Below are 17,760 nucleotides of genomic sequence, written 5' to 3'. Positions count from 1 at the left end.
TAGGGTGTGTGAATCCAGCCTTAGTGTTAATGTGTAAATTATAATAAATTTGTTGGGCCGCGGTGGTCATGCTCTTTCCCAGGGGTCACACTTCTTTCTACAAATACAGCAAGTGACTTTTCTGGTGGAGAAAGGTTGATAAATTACCCCCAAAGTCTGCATGTGATTTATGACTGATCTTTGGACATAACTTCTGTGGCAAGTCTCTTAGACTTATTACCAGCAGTACTACACAAAACTAGTAAAGCTGCTGCATTGTATATCTCCGGCACTGAAGCTCCTCCACTGACATGGACTGCTCTCTGCTATTATATTGTTATTATAACTGAAGATAACGAAAACCACTTCATTACCCATTCAGTTCCTGCTGCGTTTCGAGGCTTAAGAATCTATAGGGTGGCTATAACTTCTGAGGCCTTGAAATACAGCAGGAACTTAATAGTTTAAGAAGCTGCCTGGGAGAGCGGGACTCCGTATAAAACAATCCCTGGACTCACAGTATTACACACAGAGTTAGCAAACCGCAGTCCCCTCACTGCTGCTCCTGTTCATTGTGTTCATCGTCGGCATTCATTGAAGTAGATGCTCTGTGCAGCGTGACTGCTTGTTTATAACGTTTCTTTTTTTCTCTCTCCAGCCATGGGGGCGGGGCCTGTAACGATTTCACGGCTCTGGGCAAATCCAGAATCATGCTGACTTAAAATGGCGAATGAAACAAATTAATTTGATTAATCGCCCAGCCCTACTATATACATGAGAAATAATCCACACACCGTCAATTTTACTTATTGTATCATGTGGCAACTAAACGATGTATATTGCAAGGGAAGTAATCGAAAGTCTATAAATTGATAGCCCTTATGTGTTTTCTATTGATAGAGGATACAAACACAAATATACTTCCATATTTTTTGTTTGTCTACTATGCCTGTATCTTTTTTCTAATAATTTTATATTGTGCTCAAGTAAAAGTTAAATTTTATTACAAACTCCAGTTCAGCTCCAGTCATTTTTTTTTTTTTAAAGATTGGGTAAGGACAGGATAGGGACATTGTAAAATGTGCAAACATTATTGATGTTGGTGCAACTTATTTGACGCTGCGATCTGGGCGCTGGAAAAGGTCTGGATCATGGACTCAAAAAACAGCCTGATGAGTGTGCCTTTCTTGCAATCTCCGTTCCAGTTCGTCCTAAAGATGTTTGATGTAATTGAGGTCAGGTCTCTGTGCGGGCCAGTCAAGTACTTCCACACCAAACTCACCCAACCATGCCTTCCACCATGATCTTGCTTTGTGCACTGGGGCACAGTCATGCTGGAACAAAAAAGGGCCTTCACAAACTGTTCCCACAAAGTTGGAAGCATACAATTGTCCAAAATGTCTTGGTATGCTAAAGCATTAAGATTTCCCTTCACTGAAACTAAGGGGCCTAGACCGACCCCTGAAAAAAAAAACCTGTATCATTATCCCTCGTCCACTAAACTTTGCAGTTGGCACTTTGCAGTCAGGCAGGTAACGTTCTCCTGGCATTCACCAAACCCAGACTCGTTCATCAGACTGCCAGATAGAGAAGTGTTATTCACCACTTCACAGAACATGTTTCCACTGCTCCAGAGTCTAGTGGCAGCGTGCTTTACACCACTTAATCCAACACGTGGCATTGTGCTTGGTGGTGTAAGACCTGCTCGGCCAAGGAAATCCATGCCATTAAGCTCCCAGGACACAGTTTTTGTGTGCATGTTAATGCCAGAGGATGTTTGGAGCTCTGCAGTTATTGAGTTAGCAGAGCATTGGTGATTTTTATGCACTATACGCATCAGCACTCAGTTCTGTAAATTCGTGGCTGATTTGCTATGTGTCACATTGGGTATGTAGAACCACTGGGCCGTACCGCCTTAACAGTATGGCAGCTGGCCAACAGTACACAGGTCACAGTCTATAGTTCGTTTAGGTGTACCTGTGGTAGCTCAGACAGTAGCAAGACAGGCTCGGCTGGGACTAGGCAGCAGGCAGGCACCAGGCGTGGTGTAGCAGGACAGGCGTGGTACTCAGCGCAGCACGACTCCAACTCAATACGGCACTTGGACCAGGATAGCACGGGATACAGGTTACAGGTAGCAGGAACGGGAAATACTGGGAACTGGAAAACACTTAGTGGACCATTTGCAAAGACAGAGTAAAGTAATGACATCAAAGCTCAGGCAATGCAGGGAGGGGCAGATCCCTACTTATAGTCCAGGGTGATCTGGGAGCAATCAGCTCAATCTCACACATGTGTGCACTCTGGCTACTTAAGGCTGGACTGAGCTCGCGAGCACACCCTAATGGTGGCTGCGGAACAGGACGGCCGCATGTGCAGACATCTCTGGAGAGAAGGGTGTTGACAGGATGGGAGCAGTTCGTGGTCAGCGTAGTATCTGATGAACTGCTGGAAGCCACTGCAGGACTAGGAATCTTGGAGCAGTGGTTCAGGATCACAGGTTTCAGAAGGGAGACATGGAAGGAGTTGGGGATCTTGAGGGTAGGAGGCAGCCAAAGCTTGTAGGAGGCAGGGTTTATTTGTTGCAAAATCTCGAAGGGTCCGAGGAACCTAGGAGCAAACTTGTCTGATGGCACCTTAGTGCCTGGAAGAAACTGGGGAGGCTCTCGTCTTCTTGTGTCTGCCTTTCTTTTCATTCAATGGACCAACAGCAGAATAGAAAAACTGGTCTGCTGCCAGATTTGTAGAAAGTCCCTGACGTCAGCTGCAGGTACCTGGGACATAGTGGAAATAGGGAGATGTGTTCATGAGTGTTGGCCGTAGACAATGAAGAATGGGCTGGAGGTGGTGGACTCACTAATGTGGTTGTTGTAGGAGAACTCAGCCCAAGGAAGTAGCTGCACCCAGTCATCATGCTGCCTCGAGATAAAGTGCCGTAGATAGTTCTCCATAATTAGATTTATTCTCTCGACTTGACCACTGGGGATGGTAGGCTGAGGAAAAGTCCAACTTCACACCGAGGAGTCCGCAGAGGGCTCTCCAGAACTTTGAGGTGAACTGAACCCCCCGATCCGACACAATATGCAGAGGTAAGCCGTGCAGACGGAAGATGTGTTGGATGAAGAGATTGGTCAGTCGGTAAGCAGAAGGTGGGCCAGTCAGTGGAACAAAATGAGCTAACTTGGAGAATCGGTCCACCACCACCCAGACCGTACTGAAACCAGCAGAGGGAGGCACGTCCGTGACAAAGTCCATAGCAGTATGTTGCCAGGGTGCATCGGGCACAGGCAGCGGCTGGAGCAGGCCAGCCAGTTTGGAGTGGGCAACTTTATTTGCTGCGCACACCGGGCAGGAGGAGACAAAGTCTGTGATGTCTTTGGGCAGTGTGTGCCACCAGAACTGACGAGCAATCAGGTTTCGGGTCTTACGGGCACCAGTTTGACCTGCTAGTTTGGAACTATGTCCCCAGCGGAGGATTCTTCTTCTGTCTGCAGGACGCAGAAAAGTCCTCCCCGGGGGAATGTCTCTAACTTGCAGAGGGTTGACAGGGATGATGCCGCATGGATCAATGATATTCTGTGGAGACTCCATAGTATCCTCTGTCTCGATTGACCTGGACAAGGCATCGGCCCTCAAATTCTTGTTGGCCGGACGGTAGTGGAGCTCAAACTGGAACCGGGCAAAGAACAGCGACCACCTGGCCTGACGGGGATTTAGTCGTTGGGCCATTTCGAAATAGGTGAGGTTCTTGTGGTTCGTGAATATCAAGATGGGATGAACTGCACCCTCTAGTAGATGTCTCCACTCCTCCAGAGCCAATTTGATGGCCAGTAACTCCCGATCCCCAATCGAGTAGTTGCGTTCTGCGGAAGGGAAGAGTTTAGAGCAATAGCCACATACCATAGTCCCATAGTCTTGCCCTTGGAACCTCTCTGGAACAGGAGTGCACCAGCACTGACAGTGGATATGTCCACCTCCAACGAGAACTGTCGAGATACATCTGGATGATGGGGGATAGAGGCTGACGTGAAAGCACTCTTCAGGCTATTAAATGCGGATTCCGCCTCAGGAGTCCACACCTTGGCTTTCATGCCTTTCGTGGTGAGGGTAGAGATAGGAGATGTCAGTGAGGAGAAGTTTGGAATGAACTGTCTGTAGAAAATAGCGAATCCCAGGAAGCGCTGTATGGACCTAAAGCCTTGAGAGCGTGGCCATTCCAGGACGGCCTTTACCTTCTCAGGATCCATCTTGAGGCCTTGATCCGAGATGATGTTGCCCAGGAAGGGTAGAGCATCTTTCTCAAACACGCACTTCTCCAACTTGGCGTACAGGTGATTCTCCCTTAACCGCAGCAAAACTTGACGGACATGTCTCTGATGAGTCATTGGATCTGGAGAAAAATATGTTATCAAGAAAGACCACAACACAAACATAGAGGAGGTCACGGAAGATGTCATTAATGAACTCTTGGGAGCATTACACAGGCCGAAGGACATTACTAGATATTCATAGTGTCCGTCACGGGTGTTAAATGCCGTCTTCCATTCGTCACACTGGCGAATCCGGATTAGGTTGTAAGCCCCACGCAGGTCTAGCTTAAAAAAAATCTTGGCTCCTCCTATACGATCAAACAGTTCAGAAATCAATGACAACGGATATCTATTTTTTACAGTGATCTAGTTGAGACCCCGGTAGTCAATGCAGGGACGCAGAGAACCATCCTTTTTCTTGAAAAAGACAAACCCGGCTCTCTGCCAGGGAGGAAGACTTCCATATGAAGCCCCTCTCCAAGTTCTCCTTAACATAGGCGGACATGGACTGAGTCTCTGGCAAGGAGAGAGGATATAACCTACCACGGGGAAGGAATGCACCAGGAATCAGCTCGATAGGACAGTCATATGCCAGGTGTGCTCCGCCTCGTTCTTGCTGAAGACATCCGAGAACGCAGAATAATGACAAGGCAATACTGCCAAGGACTGAGGCAGGAGAGGCTGAGCCAGGTGAACCTGTACCAGGCAGCGTTTGAGACACTCGGGACCCCACTGGAGAACCTCTCCAGAATTCCAGTTGGTCGGAATGGAGGGCTCCCACTTGGAGCTTCAGCGTCTTGGTCACAGCTACAACCGGGTCTGGCAGAGGTAGTCCATTCACAGATTCAACCATCAAAGGCCTCTCCAGAGGGGTTGTGGGAACTGGATAAGATCCACCAGGTCTCTCCGAATGTAGTTAGCTGCGGATCCAGAGTCCAGATAAGCAGCGACCCGGTGCGTTCTCTCGCCGGACATTATGGTCACGGGAATAGACAATTTAGAAAAAAGACCCTCTTCACCCAGGTTTGACTCTCCAACCAACCCTAGGCTCTGGGGATTTTGGGGGCACAGACGCACAAGATGGCCTCCGAGGCTGCAATACAGACAGAGTCCCGAGGTGCGTCTGCGATGTCTCTCCAGGGTAGACTCCTTTGGAGGAACAGCTGATGAGGACAGAAGGGGTTGCTGCAAAGTAGGAACCGGGCTAGGGAGTCCTCCCGGCGAGCCTCTTGGAACTGTTCTTGGATCCTTATATCAATCCGGGCGGCCAGAAGGATGAGGTCATCCAGGGTAGAAGGCAGATCTCGGGCAGCAAGCTCGTCCTTCATTTCAGGAGACAGTCCCTGCGAGAATGTAGCCACCAGGGGCTCATTGTTCCACAACAATTCTCCCGCCAGGGTGCGGAAGTGGATGGCGTACTCGCCCACGGAAGTGTCTCCCTGGCGTAGGTTCAGCAAGGAGGCGGCTGCAGACGAGACTCGTCTAGGCTCCTCAAACACCGTGTGAAATGTCCGTAGGAACCTCTGGAAGTCACGGGTCTCTGGTCCCTGTCTTTCACAGATAGGGTTCGCCCATGCAAGGGTCCTGCCAGTGAGGAGAGAGACGATGAAAGTGACCCTTGCGCCATCAGTCGAAAATGCCCTTGCATACAGGCAAAAGTGGATCTGGCACTGGTTCAAAAATCCACGGCAGGTTTTCGCATCTCCATCATAGCCTTGAGGTAGCGGCAAAGAAAATCGTGGATCAGCCATGCCAGGAGGTGTAGTCGGAGAACCTGTACTGCCAGGCGGTGTAGTAGGAGGAACCACAATTTACACATCCAGCCGATATGCAATAATGTTCAGTGCCTGGAGGAGTTGGTCCCGTCGAGACTGGAGGTCTAGCATATCCGCCTGCATCTCTTGTGACGTCATCATGGTCTTGGATTGACCAGTGGTGTCTATGGCCTGAGCTTACTGTTAAGTTGGGTACGTGGACCCACTGGGCCGTACCACCTTAACGGTATGTCAGCTGGCCAACAGGACACAGGTCAGAGTCTATAGTTCGTATAGGTGTACCTGTGGTAGCTCAGACAGTAGCAAGACAGACTCAGCTGGTACTAGGCAGCAGGCAGGCACCAGGCGTGGTGTAGCAGGACAGGTGTGGTTCTCAGCACAGCACGACTCCAACTCAATACGGCACTTGGACCAGGATAGCACGGGATACAGGTTACAGGAACGGGAAACACTGGGAACTGGAAAATACTTAGGAGACCATTTGCAAAGGCAGCCTATGGTAACGACAACAAAGGTCAGGCAATGCAGGGTGGGGCAGAGCCCTTCTTATAGTCCAGGGTGATCTGGGAGCAATCAGCTCAATCACACACATGTGTGCACTCTGGCTACTTAAGGCTGGACTGAGCTCGCGAGCGTATCCTAGTGGTGGCTGCGAAACAGGACGGCCGCATGTGCAGACATCTTTGGAGAGACGGGCGTCAACAGGATGGGAGGAGTTCGTGGTCAGCGACCACGGACGTTACACTGTGGTTCCTAAACACTTCAATTTTGCAATAATACCAGTCTTAGTTGATCATGGAATATCTAGGAGGTAAGACATTTCCCAAACTGACTTGTCGCAACAGGGGCATCCTATTACAGTACCATGTTGGAATTCAGTGAGCTTTTTAGAACTACTTATTCTTTCACAAATGTTTGTAAAAGCGACTGCATGGCTAGATGATTGATCTTACACACTTGTATCAATGAGACTGATTTATCTATAATCTCTATATATAATCTCTATATCTATAATATCAAAATTGAAGGGCAGATGGAATTGTTTTCAATTCATTGTATATTTAATGGGAACCTGTCTGGTAGTTTTAACCCCTTGAACCGCCACCATGCGGTAATACAAGACCTGACAATATTTCCCCTGTATGTTTTTTCCCAGATGCAGCAAAATCTTTAAAATCCACTTTTAAACTGACGCACACTATATGCTAATTACTCATTAAAGGGTCATGGGGCGGTGCCGCTATCCTGAAGAGTCACATAGTCCGGCCTCCACACCCACCTTTCCATGTTTGATTGACATCCCCTGGCTGATACAACTTTCTCGCATGCGCCATTGCCTTGTGGCAATATAGACAAAGTGGACTGCGTGGCACTATATACAAGGGGAGCTGTATATCGCTATATACCAGGGGGGGCTTTATGGCGATATCTACAGGGGGGCTGTATGGCACTATCTACAAGGGGGAGGTGGTGGTCACTATCTACAAGTGGGGTGTGACACTGTTTATAGGCGGGGCTGTATAGCACTGTCTACAGGGGGGCTGTATGGCACATTCTACAGGGGGCACTATCTATGAGGCACCTGGGGGGCCCCAGTCAAGAGTTTTTGTCTGCGTGCTATGGGGCCCAGTCTTTCCTAGTTACGCCCCTGGTGGGATCACAATCTTAGGGGTACTGTGATGTAAAAAAAATTTGAGTAGGGTGTAGTTGATTTAGAAATTTTGAGAAACACTGTAATAGAACGCACTCCAATAAGAAAGCAAGTACAGTACTTCTGGTGAATCAGAGCAAAATATAGTGCTAAATGTAATGTATACTATTCATATGGATTTTCTTAACAAAACACACAGTGGTGTATTTATGTTGTTAATAATATCAGTATTTATTTACTACATTACTTGTGAACATTGATTTTGCATTAGGCGAAAAAGAAATTAAAAAAATAAAGAAATAAACTATATATATAAAAAAAAAAATTTCCATAATAGTTTTTCAAATAACATTCAGATTCAAAAGTTCTCTTTACTACTCATTTTTTTGGGGCATATATTGGTACATATCTCACTCGGGCTTGTCAATTTACAAACGTGGCCCTGTTGTCATTTCTTTTGATAGTAAACTAGATAGTTATGGTCTCTTCTACCACATATTAGGGGAGATTTATGAAAACTGGTACAGAGTGAAAGTGGAACAGTCCTCTGATCGCTCGTCCCCATACATTATTATCATGTCGGCAGTGAGTCTCCCTGTTTACACAGGGAGATGTGCTGCCGACAACGATAATATTTAACTTTTTTAAAACGATACGACCAGCAGATGATCGAGTGTTTGCTCATTCATCTGCTGATCATTCCCCTGTTTACACAGGGCAATTATCGGCAAAGAGCGTTCTATGAACACTCGTCTGCGCGATAATTGCTCAGTGTAAAACCCCCTTAAGCCACAAACCATATTAGTTTGACCCCAACTATCTGCCATTACAGAGTAATTATTCAAAACTTTGGTTGATGTCCCATTGTGTATATCAAGTATAAGGCTATGATTGTGTTTTACATCTACTTTTGTGCTTACTATTATTTTTCTTCGAATAGGACTAAGTTGCAATTCGCTGCCCAGCAGCTAGCCTTCTGCACCACCAGTTTTTGCCCCTAGTCCAATGCCACTGTGTTTTCTGAACCCATTCCTTACATCCACTTTTCTCCTAAAGGTTGGATAAGCCTAAGTCTTAAGGTAATTAAACAAGTGAGAGGTCATAATAACTACCTATAGTACATGTGTCAATCTGTCTGCATGAGTGGTTGAATTACAGTGGAGGTAGTGCCCTTGAAATACATTTTCCATATAAAGAATGCCTAGATGGATAAGAAAATTCTTGTAAAATGTTTATGAGTTCATCACCTATGAGAATATTGCAAATCAATTCATTCTGTTAATAAAAATGCTTTATAACAATAATAGTTTTGAATCAAAATGACTAAATTTTTTTGCATCATGCAAACTCTCAGTGAAGATTCATTTACAAAGTGTCTAACAGTGTGCCCAATGCATCCACTAACTTTTACTTAAAACAGTTTGTGCATAATTTTTTGAAAAATGTCTCAGTGTCGGCAATATATTGGTTATAGTTGTCTTCTAAATAATCCATTACCTTAGCAAAAAACACTGAGTTTCATAATAGGCTAAGTTCACACTAGCATTAGTATACGTTTACCTCTCTTCCGCCAGAGGAAGAGAGGATCGATGCATTAAATGGAAAGAAACGGTTCCGTTACAATTATCATTGATTTCATAGGCAATTCTTTTGTTTCAGTTACTTTCTGTTTGTTTCCGTTCTTTTTGATGGAAGCAAAAGTGCAGTCTGCAGAACTTGTTTCCGTGAAAAAAAACGGGAACCTAGTAAACGGAGACAAACGGAAAGCAACTGAAACAAAACAATTACCATTGAAATCAATGGTAATTCTAACGGAACCGTTTCTTTCCATTTAATGTATCGATCCTCTCTTCCACTGACGGAAGACAGGTAAACGTATAAGTAAAAGTTGTATGCGCCACTGATTTCTGTGTAAGGAGCTGTTTAATTCTCCTGCATGCAGTTACTTCCTTCCTCCATGATGTCATCACTAATCTACATTGGCAAGCATCCTTAGCTGGCAGGTAGGTCACTAGGGCACCATCAATGCTTGTCAAGATATTATTCAATATCTGCTAATATTATATCTGTCTGTCTATCTATCTATCTATCTATCTATCTATCTATCTATCTATCTATCTATCTATCTATCTATCTATCTATCTATCTATCTATCTATCTATCTATCATCTATCTCCCTATCTCTCTCTCTCTCTCTCTCTCTATCTATCTATCTACAGACCCTGTACAGTGGCACACAAAGTCACTATAGGTCCATATTACAGACTTGTAGGTACTCTGTGTGTTGCCATATTATGTATCCATGAGGCACCATACACACTTCTCTAGAAGCAATGCTATTAGAATGCCTGCATAATACTGCATATGTTGGAACCTGTAACAATTCTTTTTCCTTATTGATTCGAATGGAAACTTCTGTGTGTGTCTCTATATAAAATCAGAGGCACACAGAGGTACAGTGTGGCCCATAGCGGGCTATGGGTTCCGTATTATAAATCTGTAGAATAAGAGCTCATAATATAGTAATGTGCATGTGTCCTGTGTATTTATAGGTGAACTAGATCAGGGGTCTGCAACATTTTGGTCTCCAGCTATTGTGAAACCTCAACTCCCAGCGCTGTTTGGCTGTGGTCAATCACAGGCATTTCACTAGAAAAATGTGATTGACAATTGGCTGAAACTTTTAGCCAATCGCATGTGCTGCAGATCGGCACTGCTTGCGATATATTAATTCAAATATGGTTTTACCTCATAATGGCCCTGGAAAAATCATTCTAAGTTGAAAATCTTGTAACTTTTCTTTATAAGGGTTGGAACTCCGGAACTCTGTTCTACTGGTAGAGATCTCTAAATCCCTTGCTCCCTTCACACAAATTGTAAAATTCTATATTTCTGCAGTGGCCACTAGGGGGAGATGAATGAAAATGGGGTTATACAGCTCCCATTAAACCATTAAATATATTAATAAATCCACAATAAATCCATGTGCAGTATGATTCAGCAATTATTTTGCTTCATGAAGAGAACAAAGTATTTGGAGCTCCAACTTTTATAAAAAAATATTTAATAAAAATGATCAGCACAATCAACAACTTTACACAGTCCGCAGTGGAATTCTGCAGCAGCCGTTTTTTTACATTTGTTTCTATACATTTTTAGGAAAGTTAGTTCAGACGTTACAGAAAATAATTGTGTGGAATTTAGGCTGCGGTGCAGAATTTTCCCTCCGCAGCATGCTCATTCCATTGCGGAGAAGAAGCGGAATTTCACTGCAGATTTCAGCCTTTGCAATGCAAAAACTGAAATCTGTGGCAAGTCCGCTGAGATACCTGCAACGTCTGAACTACCTGTCAAATATGCAAATGTTGCTGCAGATTCGTTGTGTAATTGCCCCAAATCTGCACCAACATTTGCAGCGGAAAAATTCCGCCACGTCTGAACGTGCCCTAATAGTGAGTATAAATCGAAATATATAGTTGTGGAGCAAAAACAACAATCTGGAAATTCCTTGAACAAGCAAACTACTGAGGTTTACAGCTGTGCCATAATAAGAGTGGGAGGGTTTTTTTGTTTTTGGTTTGTTTAGAAATAAAAGTTATATGTCATGTCATATGCTAGAAAGCAGATGTATTCTACTTCACTTATTTAAAAAGTGGTACATGTCAACATATCTGTTATTCTTGATACTGCTCAAAAAATGGGGGCATTGGCTACAAAGTTTTAAGATATTCTATGAAATTTCACACATATCTTGCAGCTCAAACTGTAGCAAAGCCTGCAAAATAGGGTCTAGACTGTCATAGAAGAACTCTATTTTACAGGTGAATATAATTGGGGGAATTGGATGAAAAATAAGCTGCAATATTGTTTTTACTTAGTTACAGCCTCTTCCCTTTACAAAACAGGTATAAAGGGGGGCTATCAGTAATAGATTAAAAAATGGTGCAGATGAATTAATGATCATAGCAAACATTTTATACACAATATTTTACAGTACAATTGTGTCATTTATCTGTTTCAGAGAGACATTGATAAATGAGCCTCTATACACTATATATATATATATATATATATATATATATATATATATATATATATATATACTCTCATTATTATCTACTGTTCTCCTTCCAATCACATCTAGTCCTACAGTGCCCTATAGATGGCAGTGTTCACTTATAAACTGTACACTATATGTGCCTTAGCTATCAGGCCGTAGCTGATTTTGGCAAAACATAATAATTTCTAGTGTAAAGTTGTTATAATCTTTACTCTCCATCTCAAATCTGCTTCTCTAAACCAATTTCAAGATATATAGGACATGTTATTTTACTACTTCTTCACTTATTTATCCCACAATCAAAGGCAAATTTGGGATGGGATGAATGTTAGGAAGTCGCACCATGTCCCGCTTCCCATCCCTACTACAGCATATCACAGACCCATTCAAGCCCTTTAAAACTATTTTCCCATTGTAATTATACATTAGGGAGTCCTTCCTGTTGAGCTTGCTAAGCAGTGCCCAAATAAGTTGGGTTCATTCCCTAGCAAAAGGTTTTGCCAACAGATGTGCCTGTTGGAGATCCAACAGTGTCACATACTATGGTGCAGAAGTTCTGGTGGCCATCATCACTTCCACCACCTCCATTTCAAAGGAGAATTGGCCCTGGTCATCAATGGTGGAGCGTGGAGTATTAAGTGAGCAATTGTGTTTATTTTGAACACCCCAATAAGTTAGAGAGGAAATGTGGGGTAGGGGTAGTGGAAGGAGAGACATTGTGTTTCTATGTGTTACATATACTTTTTCTTCACATTTGTACATATAGCGATATATACTAGATAAGATTTTATCTTATCAACCGTTTCACAGCAAAGAACATACAGTATGTAATACTCTATTGTCATGGTTTTAAAAAATTGCTGTAACTTAAATAGGACGGCTGGAACTTTGCTTGCGGTATAATTTCAAGTCCAGAATCTTAGACTTTATTTGCTACCAGGTGCAATATTTGGGGGAAGCACTCGCTTGAAGTTCGGTGGCGAGATGAAAAGTTTTACTTTCTGATTCTCTATCTGTGTCAAACAGTGATATGGAGGGGAAGCTTCAAGTAAGAGCAGTAAGAAAGATCACAGTCTGTTACCTCTCCCCTTGTACAGCCTTACACTGACCCCCAGAGTTTGATGCAGGAACTTATTTTCATGTTTTCATTCTTCCCCTTTTACCTATGAGGCTCTGTTCACACAGAGTTTTTTGACGAGTTTTTTGACGCAGAAACCGCTCCGCAAAACTCGTCAAAAAACGCCCGAAAAGGCCTACCATTGATTTCACAGTAAAAAGAAGCAACATGACCCATCTTGAGGCGGTTTCCGCCTCCAAAACCCTATTTCAATCAGTGGGAGAAGGAAAAAAACGCCTCGACGAGTGTTTTGACACGTTTTTGTCAAACCACGGTGCAAAAAACGCCTGGAGCAGATTTTGCATGAGGAATTTAGCAAGGTTGTCCCGCCCAAAGGCCCTAAAAGGGTTGTGGTTTATGGAAATAAGCTAAAAAAAGGGGCAATTCTAGGAGGTTTTGTGATTGTTCCCGTGAGTGGCGGGACTTAAATGTCCTGTGAATTGGGATTCAAAAGTTGGGAGGTATGTATGTGATCTCTGATTGTCACTTAAAGGGGGTCTTTGTTTCTACTAAAGTGGTGAAAAGAAGAGCAGTTGCACATTTAATCACCCGTTGTGCTTACTCAGGTCATTTGTCACCTCCGTGACTTGGATGTAGACTGGCATTTGGATTGCATCTGGATTTTTAGTTTTTCCAGTTCTTCTGATTTTATAAAGATATGTGAGTGTTGACTTAGGCATAAGTGACAATTATGAACTCTGCACATCTTGAACTTTGATTTTTAGGAGGTATTGTGCATCTAAGGCTCTGCTTAGGTCAAACCTTAAGCCACAAACATGCATTTTGTTTTTATTATAAAACAATACAGTTTAATACAAAATTGCATTAAGGTGCATGTGAGTGTAAAGTGCTGGGTGGCAATTTTTTTAAATTTAGAATTCAGTTTTTTATTGTGTATGTGAAAAGTGTAAAAATTGTCCCGAAGCTTCTCGTAGCAAAATGGTTAAACCCTGCTAATGCTTAGCAAAAAGTAAATGCATTGTTTACTATACACAACTACACATGGAAAAACATCAAAACCACAAAAAAGGCCATACTTACTAAGTGGGTGGGTGAAAACCCGTTCCCATTCACACCCTAGCACTACACTGACACATTTATTGCACACTTGTGAGCACTTAGTTCGCCACTCCCCTCACTGCTAGTGGGAGTGGCTATCACTATTTAATGCACCCTCCTTCTGCAGCATTTCTTGACCTGTCTGCGTCCTGCTGGGAACGGGTTTTCACCCACCCACTTAGTAAGTATGGCCTTTTTTGTGGTTTTGAAGTTATCTATGTCCCATTCTTTCTGCTTCACATGGAAAAACATGTATGTTTAGCGAAACAGATATAAATTACTATGACACGGTATATTACAGGACACTGGAAATGAATAATAAAAAAAATCCAATAGAAACATGAAAGGAATCCCTAATTATAAATGTGTATGTTTAAAAATTATTGTTCATTTGTCATATATATCTTGGATGTATTATTATTATTATTATTATTATTATTATTATTATTATTATTATTATTATTATTATTAACATTATTATTATTATTATTATTATTATTATTATTATTACTAATAAACAATTGTAAAAAAAAAATGGTTGTTGTTTCAGCACTATGTTGTGTCATTTCTCAATCAGTCATGAGTGTTGGAAGGAATAACATTGTATTTACACAGTGTCAAGGTTGGGAAGAGGGCGGCATATGCATCTTGCCCATTATGGCATACAGTGCCCTGCCTCCTGCCCATTATGAGATACAGCACCCTGCCTCCTGCCCATTATGAGATACAGTACCCTGCCTCCTGCCCATTATGAGATACAGTACCCTGCCTCCTGCCCATTATAACATACAGTACCCTGCCTTCTGCCATTATGAGATACAGTAGTCTGCCTCCTGCACATTATAAGATACGGTACCCTGCCTCCCACCCATTATGAGATACAGTTCTCTGCCTCCTGCCCATTATGAGATGCAGTTCTCTGCCTCCCACCCATTATGAGATACAGTTCTCTGCCTCCTGCCCATTATGAGATACAGTACCCTGCCTCCCGCCCTATATGTGATACAGTACCCTGCCTCACGCCCATTATGAGATACAGTTCTCTGCCTCCTGCCCATTATAAGATACAGTACCCTGCCTTCCGCCCATTATGAGATACCGTACCCTGCCTCCGGCCCATCATGAGAAACAGTAAGCACATAGGAAAATAGGGGAAGGAGGGATCCTCCAGCTCACCAGCTCAGCGTTCCGTCCTCAGAACTCGCCCGGATCTCCGTGACGGAACACGGCAAACAACGTAGGAGAAACAGAAGAAAAGTCCAGCGTCGCTGGACTTTTCTTCTGTTTCTCCTATGAGAAACAGTACCCTGCCTCCTTCCCATTATGAGATACAGTACCCTGCCTCCTGCCCATTATGAGATACAGTACTCTGCCTCATGCCCATTTTGAGATACAGTGCCCTGCCTCCTGCCCATTATAACATACAATACCCTGCCTCCCGCCCATTATGAGATACAGTTCTCTGCCTCCTGCCCATTATAAGATACAGTACCCTGCCTCCCGCCCATTATGAGAAACAGTACCCTGCCTCCTGCCCATTATGAGAAACAGTACCCTGCCTCCTGCCCATTATGAGATACAGAACCCTGCCTCCTGCCCATTATGAGATACAGAACCCTGCCTCCTGCCCATTATGAGATACAGTACCCTGCCTCCTGCCCATTATGAGATACAGTACCCTGCCTCCCGCCCATTATGAGATACAGTACCCTGCCTCCTGCCCATTATGAGATACAGTACCCTGCCTCCTGCCCATTATGAGATACAGTACCCAGCCTCCTGCCCATTATGTGATACAGAACTCTGCCTCCTGCCCATGAGATACAGTACCCTGCCTCCTGCCCATTATGTGATACAGAACCCTGCCTCCTGCCCATTATGTGATACAGAACCCTGCCTCCTGCCCATTATGTGATACAGTACCCTGCCTCCTGCCCATTATGTGATACAGTACCCTGCCTCCTGCCCATTATGTGATACAGAACCCTGCCTCCTGCCCATTATGGCATACAGTGCCCTGCCTCCTGCCCATTATGAGATACAGTAACCTGCCTTCTGCCCATTATGAGATACAGTAACCTGCCTCCTGCCCATTTCACCCTTATGCCAATTGAAATAGATGCTTAAAAATCATTGTCCTCCTAATGTCACTGACTCTGTAATAATGTGATCAGCAGGAGATTAATTCAGTGGTGTCCTACACTTCAGCCAGCAAAGTATTCACTGAGCCACCTCCAGCAATATCAGCTCTGGATCACACATATTGAAGGTTCAGAGAGAAGCGGACAGTAGAACCTGAGCTTTGAGTAAATGAATCCAGAATACATAAAACTTTGCAAGTCAGTGACATTAGGAGGACACAGATTTGTTGGGGGTTGTTAGTATCTCTGCTCCTGTCCATGTGTGCTTTGTATACTGAAATACTCAATTGCATTGTCTTTGTCATTTTGTAACACATATACAAGGTGTCACCACAGAGTAACAATATTAAAGCATCCCACAACAATATGAGGTCATCACTCCTTCCTTGAGGAATGATTGACAATATGAATCGAGTGCTTTATTGTCCTCTCTCCTTTTTAGCTTTTTTTATGCACAGTCCTTCACCTTATACATTCCATCTTCTTCCTGTCTTTCCCCGGCACCTGCTGTACCTAATATATCAAACCCTGCACTCCACCATATATATATATATATATATATATATATATATATATATATATATATATATATACATATGCTCAGGTGGCCTTACCTACATCACTTCAATTGTTCATCATTGCCCCTGTTACTGCCCTGCATTCATCTGATTTTTTTTTTACACATGCTTGAAGTTAAGTCATAGCATTCTGAATCTCCCTAGCGTCCGACAGCTGAGTAGAAACAATTATGGTCTATATGAAGCTAAAAGTTTCCTTAATATTTAAGGTGGAACCATAACTCAGATATTATTAAGGTGGATTAGAGAAGGGGAGGGGGTCTAACTGATCATAGTCTTAAGGAAGGGAACGTTAGTCTTCTTACCTGACAATGACATACATGACCAGAACGTTTCCAAAGAGCCCCACCACGCAGATCATGGAGTATAGAGCTGTGATGATGATGGCTATGATGATGGAGTTGGTGTCCTCAGGAGGAAGCTCTCGCCCGTTGCACATATAGGACTGGTTGCCATCTAGCCTGGTTGTGTTACCCAAGGACCCAACTGGACATCTCATGGCTGATAGTGTGCCATTGACACCTACATCAGTGTTGGTGTTGAGGAAGCTGTCAGGGAGTAACAAGGAGCCGTTCATAATAATGTCCATGTTGACAGCAGCAAGAGATACTTGAGAGGTAAGACAAGCTAGGATGTGAGTGCTGGATCTACAGTCCTTTCAGTCTCTCTCACATCTTCCTCCTCCTCTTCTGCTTCTCCCCCTCCTCTTTACAGTCACAGAGAGAAACCTTTCAGCCAGCTAGTAACTAGGCAATGACAGAGATGGCAAAATAAACCACTGCAGGTTGCATGTAGAAATGAGTGGTCTCTGCAGCAGTAGTGTCCATGTGTGACATGTCAAGTGGTGGCTGCTACCTGCTGCATCTCCATCCACACCACACCTCCTAACTCATATTTCTGAGCAGCTTTGGCTGGCAGAGCAGGGCTACATACACAAGACCAGGGCAGCAGTGCCAGTTTTATTATACTCAATGACAAAAAAAATCACTAGCAGCTGTGGATAGAGGGCAAGAACCAACTGCCTTCACCTACATTTCTTACAGTATCATATTGACAGTGACCCTATACATACTCACAAGCTCCATTCTTT

At 43.6% G+C, this 17,760-nt stretch overlaps 1 protein-coding gene across 1 annotated transcript in view; it reads right to left on the bottom strand.

Annotated features, from left to right (window-relative positions):
- The window catches only part of OPRM1 (opioid receptor mu 1), an 89,803-nt gene extending 72,290 nt beyond the window's left edge, over nucleotides 1–17,513 (bottom strand). The window contains exon 1 of the mRNA XM_075862884.1: nucleotides 16,976–17,513. Coding sequence (XP_075718999.1) covers nucleotides 16,976–17,259 — 284 coding nt within the window. The 5' untranslated portion in view covers nucleotides 17,260–17,513. The remainder of the gene's footprint in view (nucleotides 1–16,975) is intronic.
- Between the last annotated feature and the right edge of the window lie 247 nt (nucleotides 17,514–17,760).

This window comes from Rhinoderma darwinii, chromosome 4 (genome assembly GCF_050947455.1).
Source record: "Rhinoderma darwinii isolate aRhiDar2 chromosome 4, aRhiDar2.hap1, whole genome shotgun sequence".
NCBI lineage: Eukaryota > Metazoa > Chordata > Amphibia > Anura > Rhinodermatidae > Rhinoderma > Rhinoderma darwinii.
This window is presented reverse-complemented; position numbering and strand designations above follow the sequence as displayed.